The sequence below is a fragment of the Podarcis bocagei genome, assembly GCF_964188305.1.
Source record: "Podarcis bocagei genome assembly, chromosome: 2".
NCBI lineage: Eukaryota > Metazoa > Chordata > Lepidosauria > Squamata > Lacertidae > Podarcis > Podarcis bocagei.
Genome location: NC_138126.1, coordinates 75766905 through 75788316, shown reverse-complemented (window position 1 = coordinate 75788316; position 21412 = coordinate 75766905). Strand labels below are relative to the sequence as shown.

General features: G+C 40.4%; 1 protein-coding gene across 6 annotated transcripts in view; it reads left to right on the top strand.

Annotated features, from left to right (window-relative positions):
• The first annotated feature begins 788 nt into the window (after positions 1–788).
• Positions 789–21412, top strand: part of RAPGEF6 (Rap guanine nucleotide exchange factor 6) — a 139235-nt gene continuing 118611 nt past the window's right edge. For 2 of the 6 annotated variants that reach the window (XM_081185477.1, XM_081185473.1), the window contains exon 1: positions 789–2749. In XM_081185477.1, the coding sequence (XP_081041603.1) occupies positions 2681–2749 (69 nt within the window). In that variant the 5' untranslated portion in view covers positions 789–2680. The remainder of the gene's footprint in view (positions 2750–21412) is intronic. The other 4 variants (XM_081185474.1, XM_081185480.1, XM_081185475.1 and 1 more) reach the window with 3 other exon arrangements.

Genomic DNA, 21412 nt, shown 5'->3' with positions numbered 1-21412 from the left:
TACAAGAACCCTGCAATGTGCCCCCACATTTTGATAGTGGTTTGCAACAACTCTGCCGCACAGCCACTGTTAATAGCCCCATATTGCTGCTGTTGTTAGCATCCGTCTGTTTCGGGGGTGGGGGGAATGGAGGAGTGTGCCTTCAGGAGTGGTTGGAGAGTTACAGTCAGTGCTTTTTTCTGGGGGGACACAGGGGTACGCATACCCCTAAACATTTTGTGAATCTTTGTACTTTTGTCCATTTATTTATTTTCTCCAATTTGAACTATACAATGGTGCATTTCTTGAGTCAAAATGAGAGTATCCCTAATTTTTTTTTATAGAAAAAAAGCACTGGCTACAGTGCCTACTGTCGTTGTAGAGACCAATCTGTCTCCAGGCACTGCAATATTCTTTAAGGGATTCCCGTATTGCAGACAGGAGGACTAAGGGAGCAAGGTAGTGGCTTACAGCAACCCTGCTAGATAGCCTTAAGCAGGCTTGGCTAAACTTGGCCCTCCAGCTGTTTTGGGACTACAGTTCCCATCATCCCTGACCACTGATCCTGTTAGCTAGGGATGATGGGAGTTGTAGTCCCAAAACAGCTGGCGGGCCAAGTTTGGCCACGCCTGCCTTAGGGGGTATCTCCATATTGCACTTTGAGGTGGGTGTTTTGTATTATGACGATATGCATTTTTAAAAAAAATACAACAACAACAATAATGGTATTTCAAGTGCACTAAATTCAGCCAACGGTGTTGCTATGAATGAGTTATCAACGCTCCGCAGCAAGAGTTATCCTGGTTAACTGTCACCGCCACCGCTCCCTCAGTCAAAAGCTGCGGTCAACCAAGTGCAGGCGCGGCTGTGCTCCGCTCGCTTCCACGCAGACATATTACGCGGCTACCACATTCTAAATGGAACCGGAAGCCAGGGTGTGTGTGTGTAACGTCCCAACTCTATGGTGTTACTCTAGCCTTTCAGTTTCTATGATTCTCCATTCCACGAAGGAGCAATGGTTGTGGGCGGGGTCTAGATCATGCCCCGCCTTTCCCACCAGCCCATTCTGAAGTCGAAAGTCTTATACTTCTCCTCCTCCTCCCTCCGCTAATTGATACTCCGTGTAAGGCGCCCGCCTTCGCGGCTTCTGAAAAACTCCCTGGCTCGGGTGCGTTTTTTGTGGCGAGTGTGAGAAGGGATGCCTTTATCCCCAATTTTTATTTCGGCGAATGACGGTGGGTTATCTCTCATTTTGTTTCTCTAGAAGGAGAAGCAGCGGAGGAAGTTTTGAGTCGCCGGTTGAACTTGTGCGACTCAACCCCCGCCCGCGCAGAGGATGAGCAGTGTGTGAGAGGACGAGAACCGCGAAGCCAGCCACGTCCCTGCGAGCGAGCGAGTGAGCGAGAGGCAGCGGGCGGGCCGAAGAAAGTCCGGAGACTTTGGCCGGTAACTTCTAACCCAGCAAGTATCCCGCCCGCTCCCGAGCCGAAGGAGGAGGAGGAGAACGAGGGAAAGGACGAGCGGACTCCCTCCGCCTGTGGAGGATGAAGCAGCCGCCGCCTGCGCCGCGCGCTCGTCGGGCAGCCGCGGGAGAAGCCTGGAGGAGCCCCGGGCGGGCACCGCGCCGCTGAGGGGAGGAAGGGAGCGAACGGGGACCCAGCCCGGGACCCCCCGGCCGGACGACGTGCCTGCTCGCCCCACGGAGAGCGGTTTGTGTCGCTTCAACACCCTCAACGGACACTTTCTCTCCGCCCCCCCGTTGCCCTGCTGACACGGGAGTTCCTTGCTTCGCGTGACAGAATTTCACACACACACACGGGTCAGTCAGCCAGCGTCTCTCCTCCCCACATCTTTTTTTCTTCTCTCTCTCACTCCCCCCCCCCCATTTCATTCTCCGCCCCAAATTAGCAAGTCGCAGCGAAGCTTCCGTTTCTACGAGCGGAGTCCCAGCCACAACCCCTTTTCCCCTCCTCCCATTCCTTCTCCTAAAATTTCACCATCGGATTTAACACCCCCCTTCATCCCCGCCCTCCATATTTCTGGAATCCGTTGGCTCGCCTTCCCCGCTCCGTCCCTCCCTCTTCCCCATGGCTGAGCCACCCCCTCCCCTCCCAACACCTGGATTCGGCCATGCCTCCCCCCCCCACTGACCCTCTCGCCAGGTTTCCCGAGCCCTCCATGTGCTTAATCTGACCCTCTCCCCCCCCCCCCACCGGCGGCTCTCCCTTGGCGCGGATTCTGGAGGAGAATTTGGCCACCCGACTTCCAAACATTTTTTCCTTCCAGAAACCACAAACACTCCCCTCTTTCTCTTTTCCAAAACATTTTCCTCCTTTGAACCTTGTGGCGTTATGAGGTCTTTTCTTGGATCCCGCTCCCAAGATCCCTGCTGGAAGAGAAGTGGCTACTGTTTTCATTCCTTGATCGTGCTGTAAAAAGTTTCTAAACCTTGGAAGGAGATGAAACTCTGGATGTTTTCTTCCCTGCTGGACCTCTCTGGGGATGCGGAATATGTATTGGAGGTTCTGAGATCTTCGTGAAACCTTTCAGTTCCTCAGATTTGCCCGTTGTCTGGAATTACTTTAAAAAAAACCACCACAACCTCTTCAAGACCATTATTGTTGTAACAAGGAGGTTTGGCTGGACTTGGGGGGAAAAAACCTTTTGTGAACTAGGGCAACTGGATAACAAGAGTAATAGGATGACATCTCTTGTGGATCCCAGGATTAAACAAGCACTGCGGAAAAAGCCATCAGAAAGAACTCAAGAGGTATGTTATTCTGTAAACTTTTCACTTGGTTTCTTTATGCCTAAATGTTGGAGCTGCTTCACATAAGCACTCTTTTGCTTCCATCTAGGACTGCTCACGGAATTTGGGATTGTATCATCACACGTGACAAAGCACGCATGTTTGTTTTGCAGTGTGGGATACACTGGTAGAAATGCCTATTGGTTGTTCTTTCATGATTGTGACATAAGTATGGGTGAAATACATGTCTATATGTACATTCCTAAGAAGTGACAAACAACAAATTTCTTCCAGAGGAATACAGTTCATGTAGGAAATAGTTTTGTGTGAAATCATTCCTTATACACACAAATGCAGTGACACACTTTGGGTAATTTTGCAAGAGTTGTAGAAAGGAGAGTTGAATACCCTCCTTTTCACTTTAAAGTTCTTCTGTAGCCTTTTGTGAACTTTAAAAAGCTACAGTGCTTAAGACCATAATTTCTTAGTCTCAGAAACACAGTAACTTAGGCTGCATGTTGTTGATGTGTCTCAGTAAAAGTTGAATGATACCTATTTTTCAAACATAGATCTTCAAGATTAAAATGGGTATCTAGACACCTAGTTTAAAATACTTTTTGTATCCCCATATAAATTGTTCACAAAGCATGTGTGTAGAAATTTACAAATCTAATGTGTAGTTGTACGCATGTCTGCTCAGAAGTGTCCCATTGAGTTTAATGGGACTTATTCCTAGGGTAGTGGATATTGGGTTGCAGTGTAGTTATGCTTAAGCACTGATGTGGTAATTAAAACTCTTAATCTGTAACCAGTAATACTTGGGGTTTAATGTAAATTATGCAAGGCCATTGTTGTTAGGCTGTTGTATTTTATTCTCAGCCTGGGAATGTTTTTGTTAAAAGTTCTGAATGGAGTCTTTTGAATCATACTTGCTGTGATTATATGTGGCTGAGAGAGGGGGGCACTATGGGAAGATAACCATGCTACAGTTGGCTCTTTTTGAGACAGGGAAGCATCTGTTCTCTGTTGCTACTTCGGTTAGCAAAGAATCCTGGAACAAGAGCCTTCTAGAAAATGTGTTGAAATAGGACATAGAAAATAGTCGTTGCCAGTAATCTTAATCAATCTCATGTGCATTTCTCACTATCTTGTCTTTCTATAATTCTTTGACATTCAGATCTAAGAAATTAGGCTTCACATTACTTCATTTTATGTTTCCTGAACTGGCTTTTTTGGAGACCATACTTGGAAGAATCATTGATTGTAGGGTAGACTGGTTGTTGTTTTTTAAATTGTTCTGGTTTTTAATTTTGTCCTTATCCCTGGTTTGCCATCCTTCAGTTGTATCCACTTCCTGATAAATGCACTTGGATCCCAGTGGATATTTAACTAATTGATGGGAAATGCTTCTTTCCCAATTCAGTTGAAGGATAGCCAGGGTTAAGAAGAATAATCTTTAATTTCTATCCAGTATGTGTATATGAGGTTCTGAGCATGTTTCTTTACTGTTTCTTGTTACTTTTAAAGGGATGAGATGGAAATTGAGCTAACCATATTTGGATAGTAGCAACAGATGCAACTGGATTCTTATTAATCCAGTACTTCTGATGCTAGTGTTGTTTAGTTTCTTGCTGAATATTTGAGCATTCAGCAGTCAAGTTACAGAGATTGCCATTCAATCCCCCCTTCTTTTTTTTTAAAAAAAGAAAGTTTATAACCAAAACAGAAAACCCAAAGGCTGTATCTGTCTAAAATGGTGTTAGCTAACTAAAGAGACCTGCTAGAAATAAAAAAAGCTTGCACTGTTCCATAAAAGATAAGCAAAAGATGTTTGCAGATATCTGGGGGGTGAATATGAACCTTGGGGTCACTAACTACTTTTGGGTAGTTTGTGGAACACATGCATTGTTAAATCAAAACTTAGATCACTGAAACTCTGTATTTAAGTAAGTGGTAACTTGAAGCTAGAAACAGTTCAGGTACTTAAGTGCTAAAATGTAGTGGTGGTATAAAATGATAAATCTATATATTCTTCCGTTCAGGTCTGTGTTGGAATAATTAAAGTAATTCCAATGCAAAGTGATAACTTCACATATGTAAACTTGTTGGTGATAATCAAAATTCAGGCTTGACCATTTTTCAGTCATTTCTTCCTCCTTGCTGATTGACCTGAAAGGAATTTCAGGCTTGGTTTTATGTAGGTTGGTAACAAGAACTGTTGTATTTGCTGCTTTTAGACAAATAAAACCAATGGTGTACTGCCAAATGTAGTCAAAAGATTTAATAAATAAAAGTTCCTTCAGCATCTTCTGTTCAAGTTTCCTTATTCAATATCTCCCTCAACTAGGCAATAAGCTACCACATACCTGTGGAAATGAAAATATGCTACATATATAGTAGTGACTCTTCTCTTATAGAGCTTTCCTTTTGTGAATATAGAAGTACACCAGTGGGGTGAGTATCAAAATAGTGAATATCTAAATAGAGCCTAACATCTGACAGAGAGAAATACTTGGTCTCTTATCTCTTCCAAAATGGTGCCATCCAGATGTTGTGGACTACAATTTGGTCCCAGCCAGTAGACAGAGATGATGGGATTGTAGTCGAACAATATCTGGAGGACACAATATTGACTCATGCTGGTTTAGGGGAACAAGCCAGGATTGTAAACCATGACTTGAAGTTGGCTTGCTCTATTATTGTGTTATATATATATATATATATATATATATATATATATATATATATATGTGTGTGTGTGTGTGTGTGTGTGTGTGTGTGTGTGTGTGTGTGTGTAAATACAGCATGGTTTAGGTCAGGCATACCCAAACTTGGCCCTCCAGCTGTTTGGGACTGCAATTCCCATCATCGCTGACCACTGATCCTGTTAGCTAGGGATAATGGGAGTTGTAGTCCCAAAACAGCTGGAGGGCCGAGTTTGGGGATGCCTGATTTAGGGTGTTTATAGTTTCTCCAGGTTCAGTCATAATAATTAACTTTCTTAAAATAGAAGCAAAAGTTTTCTATCTCATATTGCAGCCGCAATTAAACAAGCTACCGGTACTTTGAAAAGAAAGTGGAAGCAAAATCTTCTGAACTCCTTCTAGTTGAATGGGAAGGGTCTGGGGAATGTGTGAGCCCAAAGCTCACTGCAACTCCTTCTAGCTTGTTTGTGTTGCACTTGGTTTAGTGTGATGTGGAAATGATTTAGTGTTGGATGAAATAGCTTCTGGCTCATGGATTATGGTATTTCCTTTTTTCCCTCTGTTATGACTGCAGTGATGCAATGGGCAGCTTTTACTTCCATTTTAAACTTCTTGCAGTTACTTGTTACATCTAAACCCCAACAAGCCATAGTTGGTCTTAACCATGGCTTATTCAAACAAGCCAACTTTAAACTGTGTCCTATGATTCTGGTTGTTTCTGTAAACCATAGTTAAATATTAGCCACAGATACAGCAATAAACCACAGTTAATTGAAGACTGCAGCTACACTGAGGGAAGAGAAGGAAAACATACGTATTTAATGTTATGCAAAGGCCCATAAGCTTTTATTATATGGGCTACATATGAGTGGCTTAGATCCAAATAAACACATAGGCAGTTTTCTACTCCTAAGAAGGTTTGGGCTTGTGTTTCTCAAATAGAAGTCCTCATGGAAAACCACTTTTGAAACTGATGAAAAAAGGAAATGGGAGTCTGCCATTCAAATAAAAAAAGGAAGATTCTTTGGGGTGTGCTCAGTTCCTTAGTTTGAAGTTTGGTCTTTGAATCTTAGCCAGTACACAGACCTTAGGGCTATCATGCAAAACGGAAGCAAATCATTTCTTTATTTTCTTTAGAAAATAAGCATTCTTACAATAAGCATTCTTAGCAATAAAATTGGATATTTAGTTAAAACTATGATCTCTTTGATGATATATTGTAATTCTGTGTATAGTTTGCCTGGAGTAAGAGAACTGAATTGGTAGTGCATGCTTCTGAGGTCAAACTAACATTAATATTTGAAAGATGGTTAGCTGGCCTTCAACAGTTACATTTAACAAGATGGGTATGGCACTGCGCTTTGTCATGTAACAAGCCTTTCTCCCAACTTTGAAGCTGTAAAGGTGGGTAAGGATTGTCTTGACAGCTTTGTTGTGATCTGTGTCCCTTCACCAGCTCTGAGGTTGGGTGGAAGAGTGTGTTGATTTGGCAGCTATTTGGTCACTGGCCTGGCCCAGCACAGCTTTTCTCATGTTTCTCTTATGATTGGAGTTGTAGTCCAGCAACTTTGGGAGGACACTATGTGAGCTACCTCTGCCCTTCAGCATTATGTGATTGATAGGTGGGAAACTGGCACATTAAAAAACAAACAAGCCAGATAAATAGGTAGATACCTTGGCAAGTTTTACCACTGTTTTAACTTCAAATAATAACAGATTGTGTAATAATAGGAATAATATCTGTGACATTTCAGTTATCCCTTTTGTAATTATGTAGTTAGGAATTTTATTTGTAATAACTGTCATAAAATCTATTGGGTAAATTAAACACATTCATGCATAGGTCTCTACCCAAATTAAGGTGATAATTATCAGTGATAGATGCATTACTAGTAGAAGCACTGCTGTTGGTATAAGTTAACCTTGCTTTAACCTATTAAAATTGAAACTATTATGATTGTTTAGTCTACTTTAGGGTTTAAGGTGTGATACTAAAATTCATCTAGGTGTTACATATTATTATTTTTTCTTCAGGAGCAAGTTCTTGTTTTTCTGGTAGAGTTCCAATTCTTAACTGTGCAATATGCAAAACATATATGCTAACATGTTGGCTCATGTTTAAAGAGATGGAAAACTTCATGAATGTGTGTGAAATTACCGCAAGAGTGATATTTATCTTTAAAATATCATTGGAGCATTTTTGGGGGGATGGGGGTAATAGTAGATAAGTTCTTAAACTAATGAAGGCCTATATGTCCCTATACTGAAGTGCTTTGAAGTGCCTACCTTGTAATCTCTGCAAATTTTTGGGCTACTTAAGACAATGTTTTATTGCTTGAGGCCAATTTTGTAGAAAATCTTTTGAAATATTTTTATTCATAAAGTACACTGGCAGCATGGAAAGCAGGGCCTGAAATTACCTGCAACTTCACTGTATTTCACTAAAATATGAAAACAGGTCTAATGGCAGGTAACATTGGGGCTATTTTTGGCTCAGTTTTATTCAAATAATACACAGTTTAATATAATGATTGATAACATATTTTTTACAATACAAATATATTAACAGTATTCAAAATGCTGTAAGGAGATTTATTTATTCTGTGAGGGCAGAGGATCAGGTTGTGATCCTCTACACGCTTACCCTGGAGTTAGTCCTATTAAACTTAATATGGCTTATATCTGTGGATGAATAGACTTGTGCTGTAAGAGACATGGACAGCAATCCTAACTATGCTTATTAGGGAGTGAGTTCTGTATACCTCAGAGTAAATATGGCTAGTATTGCACTGTTAGATTCCCCTGTCTGCAGGGTACACCAAATGTAGATGTAGAGGAGAGGCTCTTTCATCACTGTTGGCATTGATAATGCTGATCATATAATACTAACTGTGAGGAAGAACTAGAATCTAGACCCGCTCCGTACACACAATCTGCATTTTACACTTTTTCATTAATTTGTATTACAGTAGAGTGCCTTCTACCCTTGACAAGATATGTGCTACTACTTGAGCATGGTGAAGTTGTAAAAGTAGTACTTAATTTGGCACTGGGACTGATTGAATGAAAATTAACAAAAAATGCATGCACATTTACAATTAACTTTGGTGTATTATGACTAATGTTTATTAAGAAGGTGTCCAGAAAAAAATAGAATGTTAAGAAGTATTTATTGATCATCCTTATTTTCCTTCGCAACAGAAAAGCATCAGTGGGTATTCGCTTCTTCAATTTTGTAGTGATGAGTTCCGAGGTTTGGATTTTCTGATACAGAACTCTGGAAAAGTAATGGGATGCATTTCTCTTTATTTACAACAAACCAAATTGAAAACAAACACGGGGCTGTATTCAGCTAAACAGTTGTGCCAGCAGGAGCTAGTGCAACAAATCCTGCTAGTGCAATGAGGCTTCCTCCTGTGTGTTCCCCACACTTCCCAATTTAGATCTGAGGGGTTGGGACAGCCCCCCCAAATAACATGCCGGGGGAGGAGAGGGGAGATGGAGAGGACTATCCGAATAGTGCAACACTGAATTCTTCCCACTGTTTGCTACTTTCTTCTAAAAATATGTAATTTTATTTTACTATTTCAAATAATACTGTATACAGTAGATGAGAATGGGGAACATAAATACATGTCAGCTAGGCTTTCTCTTTTGGTTGCACACTGCCTTTGAAATTACTTTTCTGTTGCAAAAAAGCAGAGTTACAGCTTTTCTGATTTTTTGGAAATTATTTTGTCACATCCTGTTAAAATACCTTTTTGGTGGATTATTGCATGGTTCTTTCTTTTGAAGGACTAATTCCTCTTTCTGCCATTATTTAAAATCATGGAAGACTACTAACAAAGTTGCTCTGGTTGCAACTGTTGTTTTCTGTTTATGCCATTATTATGAATTCTTTTTTAATATGCAAAGTGTACCATGCACCCAGATTCCCTAGTGATGAACGCTATAAAAAAGGCTGTAATACAATTCTTGCTGACAGCATAACAAAAGGCCTGTTGTGCTGTTGCACAGCTGAGCCAAACAGAGGAAAACATCTGCTTCTTGTTTCCAGAAATAACTGGTATTTTGAAGTAGAGGTTTTTTTTTCATGGGTCCAATAACTTCCATGCTTAAATCTTTTAGGTGCACTAAGGAGTTAGTCTTAGCTAATTGTTTCCCTCCATGACCTATATTAATTAAGCAACTTTTATAATTTACTTTTAAAATAAATCATCTGTTATTTCCAGAAAAACCTATCTCCCCAAATAGTTTTGAGCATTTACAAATGTGTGGTTAAAAATCAACGTGAAAATGTGTTCAGTTGAATTTTGGCCTCCTTTAATATAAAAGTTTTTTTCTTCTCAATTGTGAGGTAGGGATGATGGTATATTTTATCACTTGCATCCTGTTTTGTTTGTGACAAATCCTGTGTTAGGGCTTCCCGTTCTAGAGGTCATAAAAGTCAGCTGGCAAATTTGAGCCAGTGAGTCAGGATGTCCTGAATTATAGGGCACATCCCTTGGAAGACTTTCCTTTGCATAACTGTATGACGGATGTTTTGGGTTCTATATGTATTTGTACATTTCAGTAGCTATCGTGAACCTATTTTCTATATGGAATATATGCTTATAATGGAGCTTTGCTATCCTTCATCCCATATGTCATGAAAAAGAAAGCTTTAGAATTAAAGATGCTTTAATGATTACACTTCCCTGTGTTATGAAGGTAATAGTCTTGATGGAGCTATTTGATACCTGTCTACATAGTTAAAGCAATCTTTAGGATGCATCATTGCTCAGTAGGTCAGCCAATCACTAATGGGGAGTGAGGTGTTGACCAGTTATAGCATAGCTTAGTGACAAACATTGTCATCGTATTAGGACAATAAGTGATTGTTAAAGTAAGAGAAGCTTTGCTTCTGCCTATAATACTGTATATTGAATAACTGACTCAAAGGCACTGTATACTTCCCAGAGAAACAGGGACTTCATAACAAGTAGAACTGATTCTCACCCCACCCCGTACTGAAATAATTAGACTGTGGGCTGGTAGTTGTCTATAAGCACATAGTTTTGTGCTTAGTGTGGTGGGAACTGTCAGATGGTCCACTTCTGAAATTCTCAGCTTTTGGTTTAAAAGAAATATAACTTTGGTTTTGAAAGCACATTTTAGTCCTCATTATTGTGTTCAATTGTGTCTCCAATTGGGTAGTATTTACATAAGGGTTTGGTATTCAAGGCTGAAATTTGTTGACTTCCATTTATCCCTTCATTTGTGAAGAGTGCCCTGCTACATTATTGTAATAAATAAAAGCCATCATGTAGATTTTTGGTCACTCTCTCTTTTGTGGGCAGATAGCTTTGAGTATACTATGTGTATGCTTACCCATGCCAACTGAGGGTGAGTTCTTAGGATCAGAAGAAGGGGTTTCCTGGTGGCTCATTTTCTGCACATCACAGCATAGGACTGGACTTAGGCCCCCTTCTGACATTACCTTTGTGAGAGAACAGCAAAAGCTCTTTCAATTCAAAAGTAATTAGCAGGGTTTTCTTAGCTGTGGCAGTGGTACTGTAGAACGTTTACCCAAGCTGGTAGTCTTTTATTCTGATAGCCCTGTGGGGATTGACAGTGTAATATGATTTTAGTTTTGTGATTGATTTTTTAAAAAATAATTTGGAATTCTAACGTTTATGATTTTACATTTATTTATTTTTACTAACTGTACTTGAATGAGCGCTTATTATCCACATCTGTAGGAAAGTGAGATACAGATTAAATGTAGAAGATGTTGAACACGGCACTTGCCTTCTTACAGCACAGTTAAAAAAATACTTTAATTCCATATTTCTTAATATCCCACTGTCTTTTTCTCAGGCAATTTATTAAATTAGGTATCTCTTGCTATGAGGCTGATAGGCAGGGTAGGTTTGTAGTTCAGAGTCTTTAACTGGAAAAAGTAACTTGTGTTCCAGTCAAAACCTGATTAGTGGGAATTGAGTATCTTTAGAGAAGCTTTTAGAATTATCCGTCAGGATTTTTTTTTAAGGATGTAAGGAATGAAAATAAAATCATTTTTCTTACTCTTTTATGGAAAGTTTTGTGAATCTGTGCTATAAACAAAATAGCTGTTTTCAAATATCTGTTGGTGAAGGTTAGGTGGTTTTTAATAAACAATATTCCACTTTTATATGTAGGGAACACAACACAGTACTACAACTGATAATTGGAGCTGGGCTCATTTTACGTATACATCCTTGTACCTAAAAGCTAGTCACTTTTTGCAAGAACCAGCTTGTTAGGCTGGTTAGACCCATCAGCACTTCTGAAAAAGTCATGAGAGAGTTCTTATTATAGTGAAACAGCATTACCAGTTTAGAAAAAGAAATAATAGATTTTGGTGGTCTGTAGAAAATCACATATAAACTGGGATAGAATTTAGTCCTTTTATGAGGGAATCTGGATTTATTAACACTATGCCAGTTCTGTGCTAACCAGCTGCCTAAATCTAAGGTGGTACTGGGGAAGCACTTGTGAGCTGCCCTGACAAAGTTGTTTTGTCCTTCTTAAAGTGAAAGTAGTAGTAGGCTGTTGAGAATGCAAATATTCTAGGCAAACTAAGGCCCGGGGGCCGGATCTGGCCCAATTGCCTTCTAAATCCAGCCTGCGGATGGTCCATGAATCAGTGTGTTTTTATATGAGTAGAATGTGTCCTTTTATTTAAAATGCATCTCTGGGTTATTTGTGGGGCATAGGAATTCGTTCATTTTTCTTCTTCAAAATATAGTCCGGCCCCCCACAAGGTTTGAGGGACAGTGGACCGGCCCCCGCTGAAAAAGTTTGGTGAACCCTGGTTTAGGGTTTAATTCTACGGAACAGACTGGATTAAGACCAGAATCTCAGCCAGAAAGTATACATGTGCCTCTCATCATAGGTTTCAGTTTAAAATTCTCTGGATAGGGTTCTGAACAAAATGCTTTCTTCCAATTAAGGTGATCAATTTAAAGCACTAAATCTGCTTAAGACATGCAAAATACTTGGAACTTCTGTAGTACATAACACATAATTAGTAAACGATTTAGCTTGTTTCAGACCTTTTCGGAAATCAAGAACAGGCTGTATGAAAAAACTGCCACCAGTGCCCCACTTTAAACATTTGTTGCCAAGTGGTTCTTCTGTTTGTTCTCAATGTTTGCATTGTAAAAATATTGTTTTTTATTGTTGTTACTATGGTTTGGTTAGATACCATAATTTTTGGTCCAAAGGTCCCAAAGAGATTCAGACCTCTTGTAGATTGCCATGTCAACATGACAAACTACACACACGTTACAAAAGTCATGAAGAAAATGTCACATTTGGTAATGGCCCGAACTCATATTGGGAAATCGGAGGCATTATGTTATGCCAAATTGATTAAAACAGAATTGGTAATAGGATGGATGGGCGAGGCCCACCAAGAGGTATTACTGTGACAACCAGTGAGACTGCTTACTCTGCAGTGGCACCCTGCCTATGGAACACCCCCCCCCCCCCCCGAGATATATGAATGACATTGACTCAGAGTTTGGCATCAGTTGAAAACTCTCTTAGTCCAGCAGGCTTTTATTGGGACTTAATAACAGTAGTGTTTTTTTTATAAAAACATTACTGATGTGGCTTTTACCTGCATCCTGCATCCTGACTCCAAAAGATGGATGCAACTGCAGTAGATAAGGCCTAGTGCAATCCCAAGCTTATTGCTTAAAGGAAGCAAGTTTTCAGCATGTCTTTAGGTTTCTATTTCTTGTTATCAACTACTGGGTTTTTTAAAAGCATAATGAAACCAGAATTTTGTGCCTGTTTTATATTCCTTAATAAATTGCTTGTCTAAATCTGATTTCTAAGTGAAAAACATTTTGCAGGTTTCTCTGGGTGACTTTAATCATGTAATCAATGAATATTAAATATTTTGTACAACCAAGGGGCTTACTAGGAGCCCTTTGCAACTATGCAGAACTTGTGGTAGTACAAGAAGAGCAATTTGCTTTCTTAGAGTAGTTATGACCAGGGTCCTGAAGTGCTGAAGTAAACTTATTTTCATAGCCTTCAATGTGGTTACTACATTTCCAGCAAAAAAAAAAATATTAAGAACTATTTTTAGAAGTGGGCCTCAGCAGGAAGTAAAGGAAATCAGATAGGTTCCAGCCTCTGCAAATTAAGCAAAGGGGAAGTAAACACTTAAAAACATTATATTCTTTCTGATTTTCCATACAGTCCTAAAATATTTTTTGCCTCTAAATCGTGTTGAATTGCTTTGGAACGTACATGCTCTTTTATCTAGTTGAAATGATACGTCAGCATCATTTAGATTGCTAATAGATTAGAGCCACACACCCCACCTTCTATAACCAGAAATTCCCTCTTCCTCCACCTGAGGACTGTAGTGCTGGCACCCTCTCAGTCTTGCTGATGCCAGTGTGCTAGTAAACATTGGAAACAGATGTCCTTCCACTTTTAACACCTGCAAATGGTCTTGGCAAGCAGCCTCTCCCTTCAAATCCTCTTCCTCTGGTTTACCTTTAGTTGAAGGTTCCCCACAGCTGCCTGGCTTGAGTGGAAGTTACCTCCAAAATGGGTTGAATGCCCTTTTGGAATCTTGTTTCCTTTCATTGTTTGCAGCCTAAGAGTATTTTGATAAAGGTTCCTTTTGGATATAACCTGGGTATATAGCATCTTCAAATTTTCTGAAGGACAGACTGGGTAAGTTATGTCCGTTTTCGAGAATCACACTAGTTCTTCTGAGCCCAAAGGTCTATAATGACCAGGGACAATCAAAGCAGGGTCTTTAAGCCATATCAACCCTCCCAAGGCCTTTATTCTCGAAAAACCTTATCCTGGGCTTCTGTTCTTAAAAAATTATGCTAGGTAAATTCCCACACAGCACCATAGGCTGAAGGCCATAGACAAAACCTAGGGCTGGATATGCCCTATATTTTACACCTGGTATATAGTAGCAACAGCATGTAATTATACTGTACAGTATCTGTAAAACCTGCTAGTGGGAGATGCCAAAGGCTATACAGTACCGTGTTTCTGTAGGCATGTTTAGGATTAAATACTGTAAGATCTTAACAATTACTATTTTACAGTATATTTAAATGTTCAGTAGTTTGCTGAGAAGTTTTCTGTCATTAAGTTTTAGCTAAGACTCAAATCATCCTGTCAGAATAAGGGCTGCAATTAGTGAAAAGAGAGAGAATCTTCTCTTTGTGACGATTCAGATGCAGTATCAAATCATGGTGTGCAGTGTACGTGAACAAGTAGTGAGAAACATCTGATCTTTCCCTCTACCCTCCATTCCATATGATCTCGGTTGAGAAAAGACAACATTTTGTCATTTTGTCAAACCATGGTTTGCATACAACTGGAACAATTGCAAATGATAGAAGTAAATACTCAAAGGACTGCTTGGCGTTCTTCAGGAAGAAGCTGGGCAGTCAGTTTTTGTGGATATGCTAGCTCTGGATTTCCTGCATTGGAAGTGTCATTGCTTCCTCAGTCTTCATGCTTCTGTGAAAGGGGAGGAATTGTGGATGAAAGAAATGAGGAAGCATTTTAGCCTGAGGTTCCTCACTAGTGATATGAAGAATGTTCTCTGCATATATGTTTATGTATAATATGTGTGAATGCATTTTTATTGTATACTACAATGTGCTTTCGTATGTTAAAACTAGTCATAGAAGTTGGCACTTACATATAGCTGAGATCCAAATGTGGAGATGCTCAGCAATTTGGAGGCTTTTGATTAATATTTATGTAAGAATCCGTGTGTTGAATTTGTGTATAGTGAATTAACTAATTTATTCATTTTACCTTTTTGACTTTTCCCCTTCCTCCTGATCTCTTGGCTCAGGCAAAGTTCAGCATCCCTCATTAGTACACAAGAAAGATGAGTTTAACAAGCTCCAATGTGGAGCCTTAATTCTTTTAAAAGGTTCAGCAGACCATATTTGATTTCAGAGTGGGATATCTCATAACCCTTACAGAGCAATATAGAAGATTTGTCACCTATGAACTTTGAAACTGAAAACACAGCACATAACTGGGTAAGGTGGAAGGAGCTGTTGGAGCTTATCTTTACAAGATAAGAATGGGATGCGTTATTACTATTAATAAAGTGTTATCAATGTTCATGATAAAAGTTTATCAATGTATCTGGCAAAAAATCAGGAATATAGGCAGGGCATGGAATCTAGTGGCAAGTGTGCCTCCTGTAAATAAATTGAAGCTGAATCCCAAGAAGATGGAAGTTCTGTGGGTTGGTGGTTCTAGGGTGTGAGAATTAAGCAGATGCCGTGTTGTGGATGGGGTTATACTTCCATTGAAAGAGCAGGTTCCTAAAATATATTATTGCAGAGGAAAACATCCCAGGCAATAAACTAGGAAGTACCAGAATCCTCCTGCGATAAATCTCAAAAGAAATAAAGGAAAAACTCAATCTGCAGGACTGTGTAATACTATAAAGACTTCTAGTTATCTAGAACATATGAGATATCTCAAGAACTAATAGAAATGCTTGCTGCTAACTGTCAAAAATGTGGATATGATGCAACAAAGAGATAAGGATGCAGTTGAGAATTTTGCCACACAGACTGTACTAAAATATTCTGGAGGCTTGCAGATGTACACCGTAGCATGCAAAGGGAGAGCTGTGTCAGACGCCAGCAGTAGGAAAAATATGCATGAATTGCCACAAAGTAAATCAATTTTCATGAGCTTGCTGTCTAAATTGACAAAGGAGCAGAGGAAGTACAGTGAACATATGCAAGACAACAACAACAAAAAAGATTTCACAATAATGATACAAGAATGTTCTCAGCCTTCAATTCATGGGAAAGAATGGGGGCCTGTGTTACAAAGGGACTTAAGGAAACACCAATAAAATTCATGATTGACACTGAAGCACAACTGCATCCATGAGAGAGAATACAGGAGTTACAGCTTAGGGCACAAACTGATATGTGAATCTACAAAAACTAGTACAGTAGAATGAAAGTGGGGGTGGGGATATCACCCTTTTTGGAGTGCAGTGTTTAGTGCTGATAACAATGAAAAATGGCAAAATCCAGTTTTTAACATGGTAAAGTTCCAACAGTCACTAAACCTAATAATAACCACAATGACTGTACAATCTACTGGAACTCAAAAGGGAACCTTCAGCTAACTTGAGGGCATGGGATGTACACCAGGATGCTACAGGGTCAAGCTAGTTGCAAATACTGTGCTCGTTGTGAATGTCACATACAACTGGTACCAAGCCAAAAGTCAGTATGAGCTTCTGTATATGGAGATGGTTGAAGAATCTTCAGAATGAGTTTGTTTTGTGGCTGCAGTAGACCCTGCACCCTGCAGTACAAAATAGAAATCTTGAGATCCGAACAAATAATGCAAAAACAAACCTGCCTGTACTGCTCAATGGGTCGGATTCAGAGCTTGCTCTTGCTGGCAGTAGCATTCCTTTAGTGAAGTTCCAGTTCGCATGCCCCATTGACAGAAAGGTGGCAGGGGAGGTGATTTTATGCCAACTTTCCTATGCCTCTCAAACACCTGGAGGAGGGTGTTATAAGAAACTGCAGTGGAGGAGGGAAAACAAAACAGGATTCTTCTGCTGGATTATAAGGGGTCCTTCTGTTCATGTAAGGCAGAGTCTGGATCCAGTCCTATGCCAGTGGAAGCTTCAAAAGAAGTTGAAAGCTGTGTTGTAGAGAATGAGCTTTGTCCCTTCCATCTTTTTGTTGCCTTCTAACACATTCCCCCATATCCCCCTCTGGCTCTTAATCCTTGTACTGAGAGCAGAACTAAGTATGGTTAGCCTGGATATGGTTGCCCTAATAAAGTACCTCAGAGCTACCCTCAGCAGCTTGAATCACTTAATTTTCTTTTCTTTTTATTGTTTTACTTTTTTTTCAGTATGGCTTTGAGATTAATGGGTGGTTCATGCAATATTCCCTCCTTCAGTATCATGTGACAGCTCCTGCACTGCTGTGGAAAAAAACACAAAACGTAAAAACGGCAATTTATTATTTTGTTTTGTTTGCAATAGTTTGTATCCAGCATTTTCTGCAAGGAGTTCTGGGTGTTGTATATAGCATTATCTCAAACCCCATGAGGATTGTTAGAGTGAGACAAAAAAATAGTGGTATGGTTCATACAAAGTGGGCCACAAAAGTACTATGATACAGAACTCATGGGCCTCACATTACCTTGTGTGTGTGGGTGGGGGGAAGCAAGGCCAAAATTTAATGCCCCCTTAGCCCTTGCTTCCTACCCAAAGCTGGCCAAGAAAGGGTTCAACAGCCTCCCCCATTTCCTTTTCAAACCTAGGAAAGTACTAACTAGGCTTTGGGAAAGAGGCAGAAGGACTCTAGGATTCTGTCAAAGCCCTCATGCCTCCTTCCCATAGCACTGGGCTTTGGAAAGGCGGCTGGGAAGGATGTCAAATGTTGAGGGCTGCCAAAAAAGGCATTGTGGGCTGCTTGTGGCTTTCAGGCCATGTGTTGGACCACCCTGGTTTAGACGTTTACTGTATGACTGTGTTCTTTGCGACAATTGTATGTATGACCTGAATGGAACCTGGCAGAAAAGCCTTCAGTGATACTTACTCCAAAGTATGCATGCATAGGATTGCAGTCTCAGTAAGACTTGCCCAAGACACAGAAAGCTTCATGGCCTGAGCGGCCATTTGAACAGATGTAATTTCCTGTGATCCACAGTGGTGGACTGGTAGGACTGAATGGTGACTAGCATGGATGGGGAGAAGGATTTATTAAAGGGGGGAAATCTGCACTGTATATTGTATGTGTTGATGCTCTTTTTTCAGTGGTTTTTATCCAACTCTCTCACAGTTCTTATTCCCAAGCATAACTGATTGACACCATTCTAATATGTTTAATGGAGGCATTCTCTTAAAAAGTGCTCTTTAATGGTTTCATTTTGTCAAGTGTCAATGTTGAATGAAGTTGCTTGGTCTTCCCACTAGGTGGCTCACACAAGCTACAATTCATCTTGTACTTCAAATGTATAGAATTGTCATATTTTAGAACTAGTTTTTAAAACAATCTGAGAAATTATGGGCAACAGTCATCAGATCCTAAAGTGAAGTAGAACAATACTGTGGTAATAAGCAGATGCTGCTTAAATAGCACAAAATTTAAAATTTGTTTGAAGCAGTACATTAATGTCTAATAAACTTGTGTATGGAGTACGAACAGCAGTTGCTGACCATGGCTTGTTAAGCAGAAGCAAGCGATGATCCAGGTTCAGATGTAATGCCAAGCAAAGCTTCGTGGCTTATTTATTGCTTCTGCTTGCAGTGATTAGAAGCAAAAAGCAACTGACTGGGCAGAGTGCCTGAGTCATCTGTTCATTCATTGGAAGCAACTAACTAACGATGACTTAGCATAATCTATAAACTAGAGCAGAGGTTTGATTCAAAGCATAGCTCAGTTTCTTAGCTGCTTTGCAACAGCAACTCTTGTAGCATAACTATTTGCAGTACAGTTCCAGTGCATATAATTTGGTGCCCTGGAATAGGTAACACATTTTTGGGCTGATCCTAAACATGTTTAACTAGAATAGAATTCTTCTGAAACCAGTGATACTTGTTTGTATGTATATGAATTTGTTTTAGGTATACTATGCATTAACTAGGAAAGATGTTAGGAAATAACAGGTGTTAGGCGATCCCTCCCTCTTAGGCCTGGGTGAAAGTGCCTGCTGCTGAGCCACTGCCACCTGATTGGCTGAGCCTAGGCAGGTCAGTGTGTGACTGATTCTTCCTTCTCAAACTCTGGTCTTTCTTCTCTTTGTGTCCCATCCTATTCAGGCTTCCTTCTCTCAGTAGCAGGGGTGGGAGGGTGCTGAAGACTTTATTCCCTACCCCACCATAACCAAGTAAAGGAAGCCTGTGGGTTTGTCTGTGCCTCCCCTCCTCACCACTGGCACTGAGAGAAGGAAGCCCGTTCTCTTAGTGATGTCTAGGGGCATGAAGTGAGGCAAGACTTCTGGGTGGTGATGGCGCAGATGATGGTGAAGGGGAGAAAGCATTTCTGTCTTGCCCATACCTGTGGCAGCAGCAACAGGGGAAGTGTGGAGATGAAGAGGGTTATCTCAAGCTACGGGGCAGGGAGGTTGGGTGAGATCTGCCATCATGCTTTTCTCCTCTCTTCCATGCTGCACCCCTGCTTGCCACCCCCAATCTGCTGCTCAGGGCATGCGCCCTGTTAGATGCAGGGCTGCAGCAGACTGCAGAAGAGGAATGTGAGGTGAGGAGCAAGAGGAAAAGGGCAGAGAGCATAGGGAGAGGAGACTAGATTTTAACCACAGCATGGGCCTGGGAGCTTGCAGAGACAGATTTTTCAGTTCTTAAGATGAGAAAGGGGTCAGAACCTTTTTCAGCCATGGGCCGGTCTACCATCCCTCAGACCTTGGGGGGACGGACGGACTATATTTTGAAGGAAAAAGATGAACAAATTCCTTTGCCCCACAAATAACCCAGAGATGCATTTTTAATAAAAGCACACATTGTACTCTTGTAAAAACACGCTGATTCCCGGACCGTCCGCGACTGGATTGAAAAGGCAATTGGGCCGCATCCGGCCCCTGGGCCTTAGGTTGTCTACCCCTGCTCTATAAGCTATGTTTTGGGGTGAGGGAAATAATGCAATATGGATATAGGTAATGAGAAAAAAGTGTTGAAAGGAAGTGGGACCCACTGAGTGGTTTGAAAAGATGAGAAAAGTAGTAGATGCAGTGAAAGGAATACAAAGCGAAAGTTAGACTGGGTCCAAACTGCACACAGGACTTGTTGAGACAGTTAAGTCAGTGCATTGTTGGCAGGAGGAAGTGGCCAGGCAGTCTGAGGTTTCTGTATCTACAAAGCAGACAGTTCCAGGATTTTTGCAAGTTGTGGCTTCTCCTGTCACTGCAGTGTTGCTTCCTGGCAAGGCTAAGAGGATTGTGGTATAATGAATTTCGCTCTCAAATTGTGAATTAAGCATCCAGTACTTTGTCTGAGAAATTCTAGCATGGAAGATGTAACTAAGAAAAATGTCTTTTAGAACATCAGGTCCCAAATGAAAAAATAATTTTATTTTTTTTGCATATTTATAGATTGTGAGCTTGTGGCACTGACAGTGGCACTCCTATGGGGGGAAAATGTTTCTGTTTACTGAAGTCAAATTTTATACCACATTTTCCACAAAAAGCATCCACAAAAAAGTGACTAATCATCAATATTTTGAAAGACAAAACCAACATATTGTCGGTCCATCAGACAGAGACAGGTTGGTAGATTATAATCAGAAATTTATACCAGGTAAATTAGAAGTTAAACAGCTAAATGAAATACTTGTTAGAATGAAAAAGCATTGAGGGGTCCACAAAAATGTAATTCGGAGGGCAGGCAGATCTATCGGGACAGTGAATTCAACAAACTGGGCCAAGCCATCTCTTGCATGCTGTTGCTAAATGTACCTCAGATTTGGGGTGTCAATAGAGCTACCCTGGTAAATCTTAAAAGACAGACACATCGTATGGCAGGAGACCGTCCTTGGGTATCCTGGCCCTAAATTGCTGTCTGTCTCTTGGAGCTGGCCATATAAATTTTCATAGCTTCTATGACAGGGCATGGATGCTTACAATTTTGCTAGATTTGAAGTCCCAGGTTCCCATTAAAAGTGCGACAAATTATCTTCATGCACTAGTTGCAGAGAAGACTTGCTAATTGCAGTATATTTAAAAATGTAGGTGAATAAATCTTTCTATGACAGCAGTATTTCTAGGTAGGAAGAACAAGTTGACAAAGAGATTCTGAAAAGGACTAACCCGTGAGATTTAGGTGTTTAGCCATTCACCACTGGAGCTCTAAATCACATTTTGACTAATAAGCTCCCTGACAAGTTGCTAACACCAACAGAAGATAAATGACATTTTAAGCAGTAACTTTTCCTTGGTGATC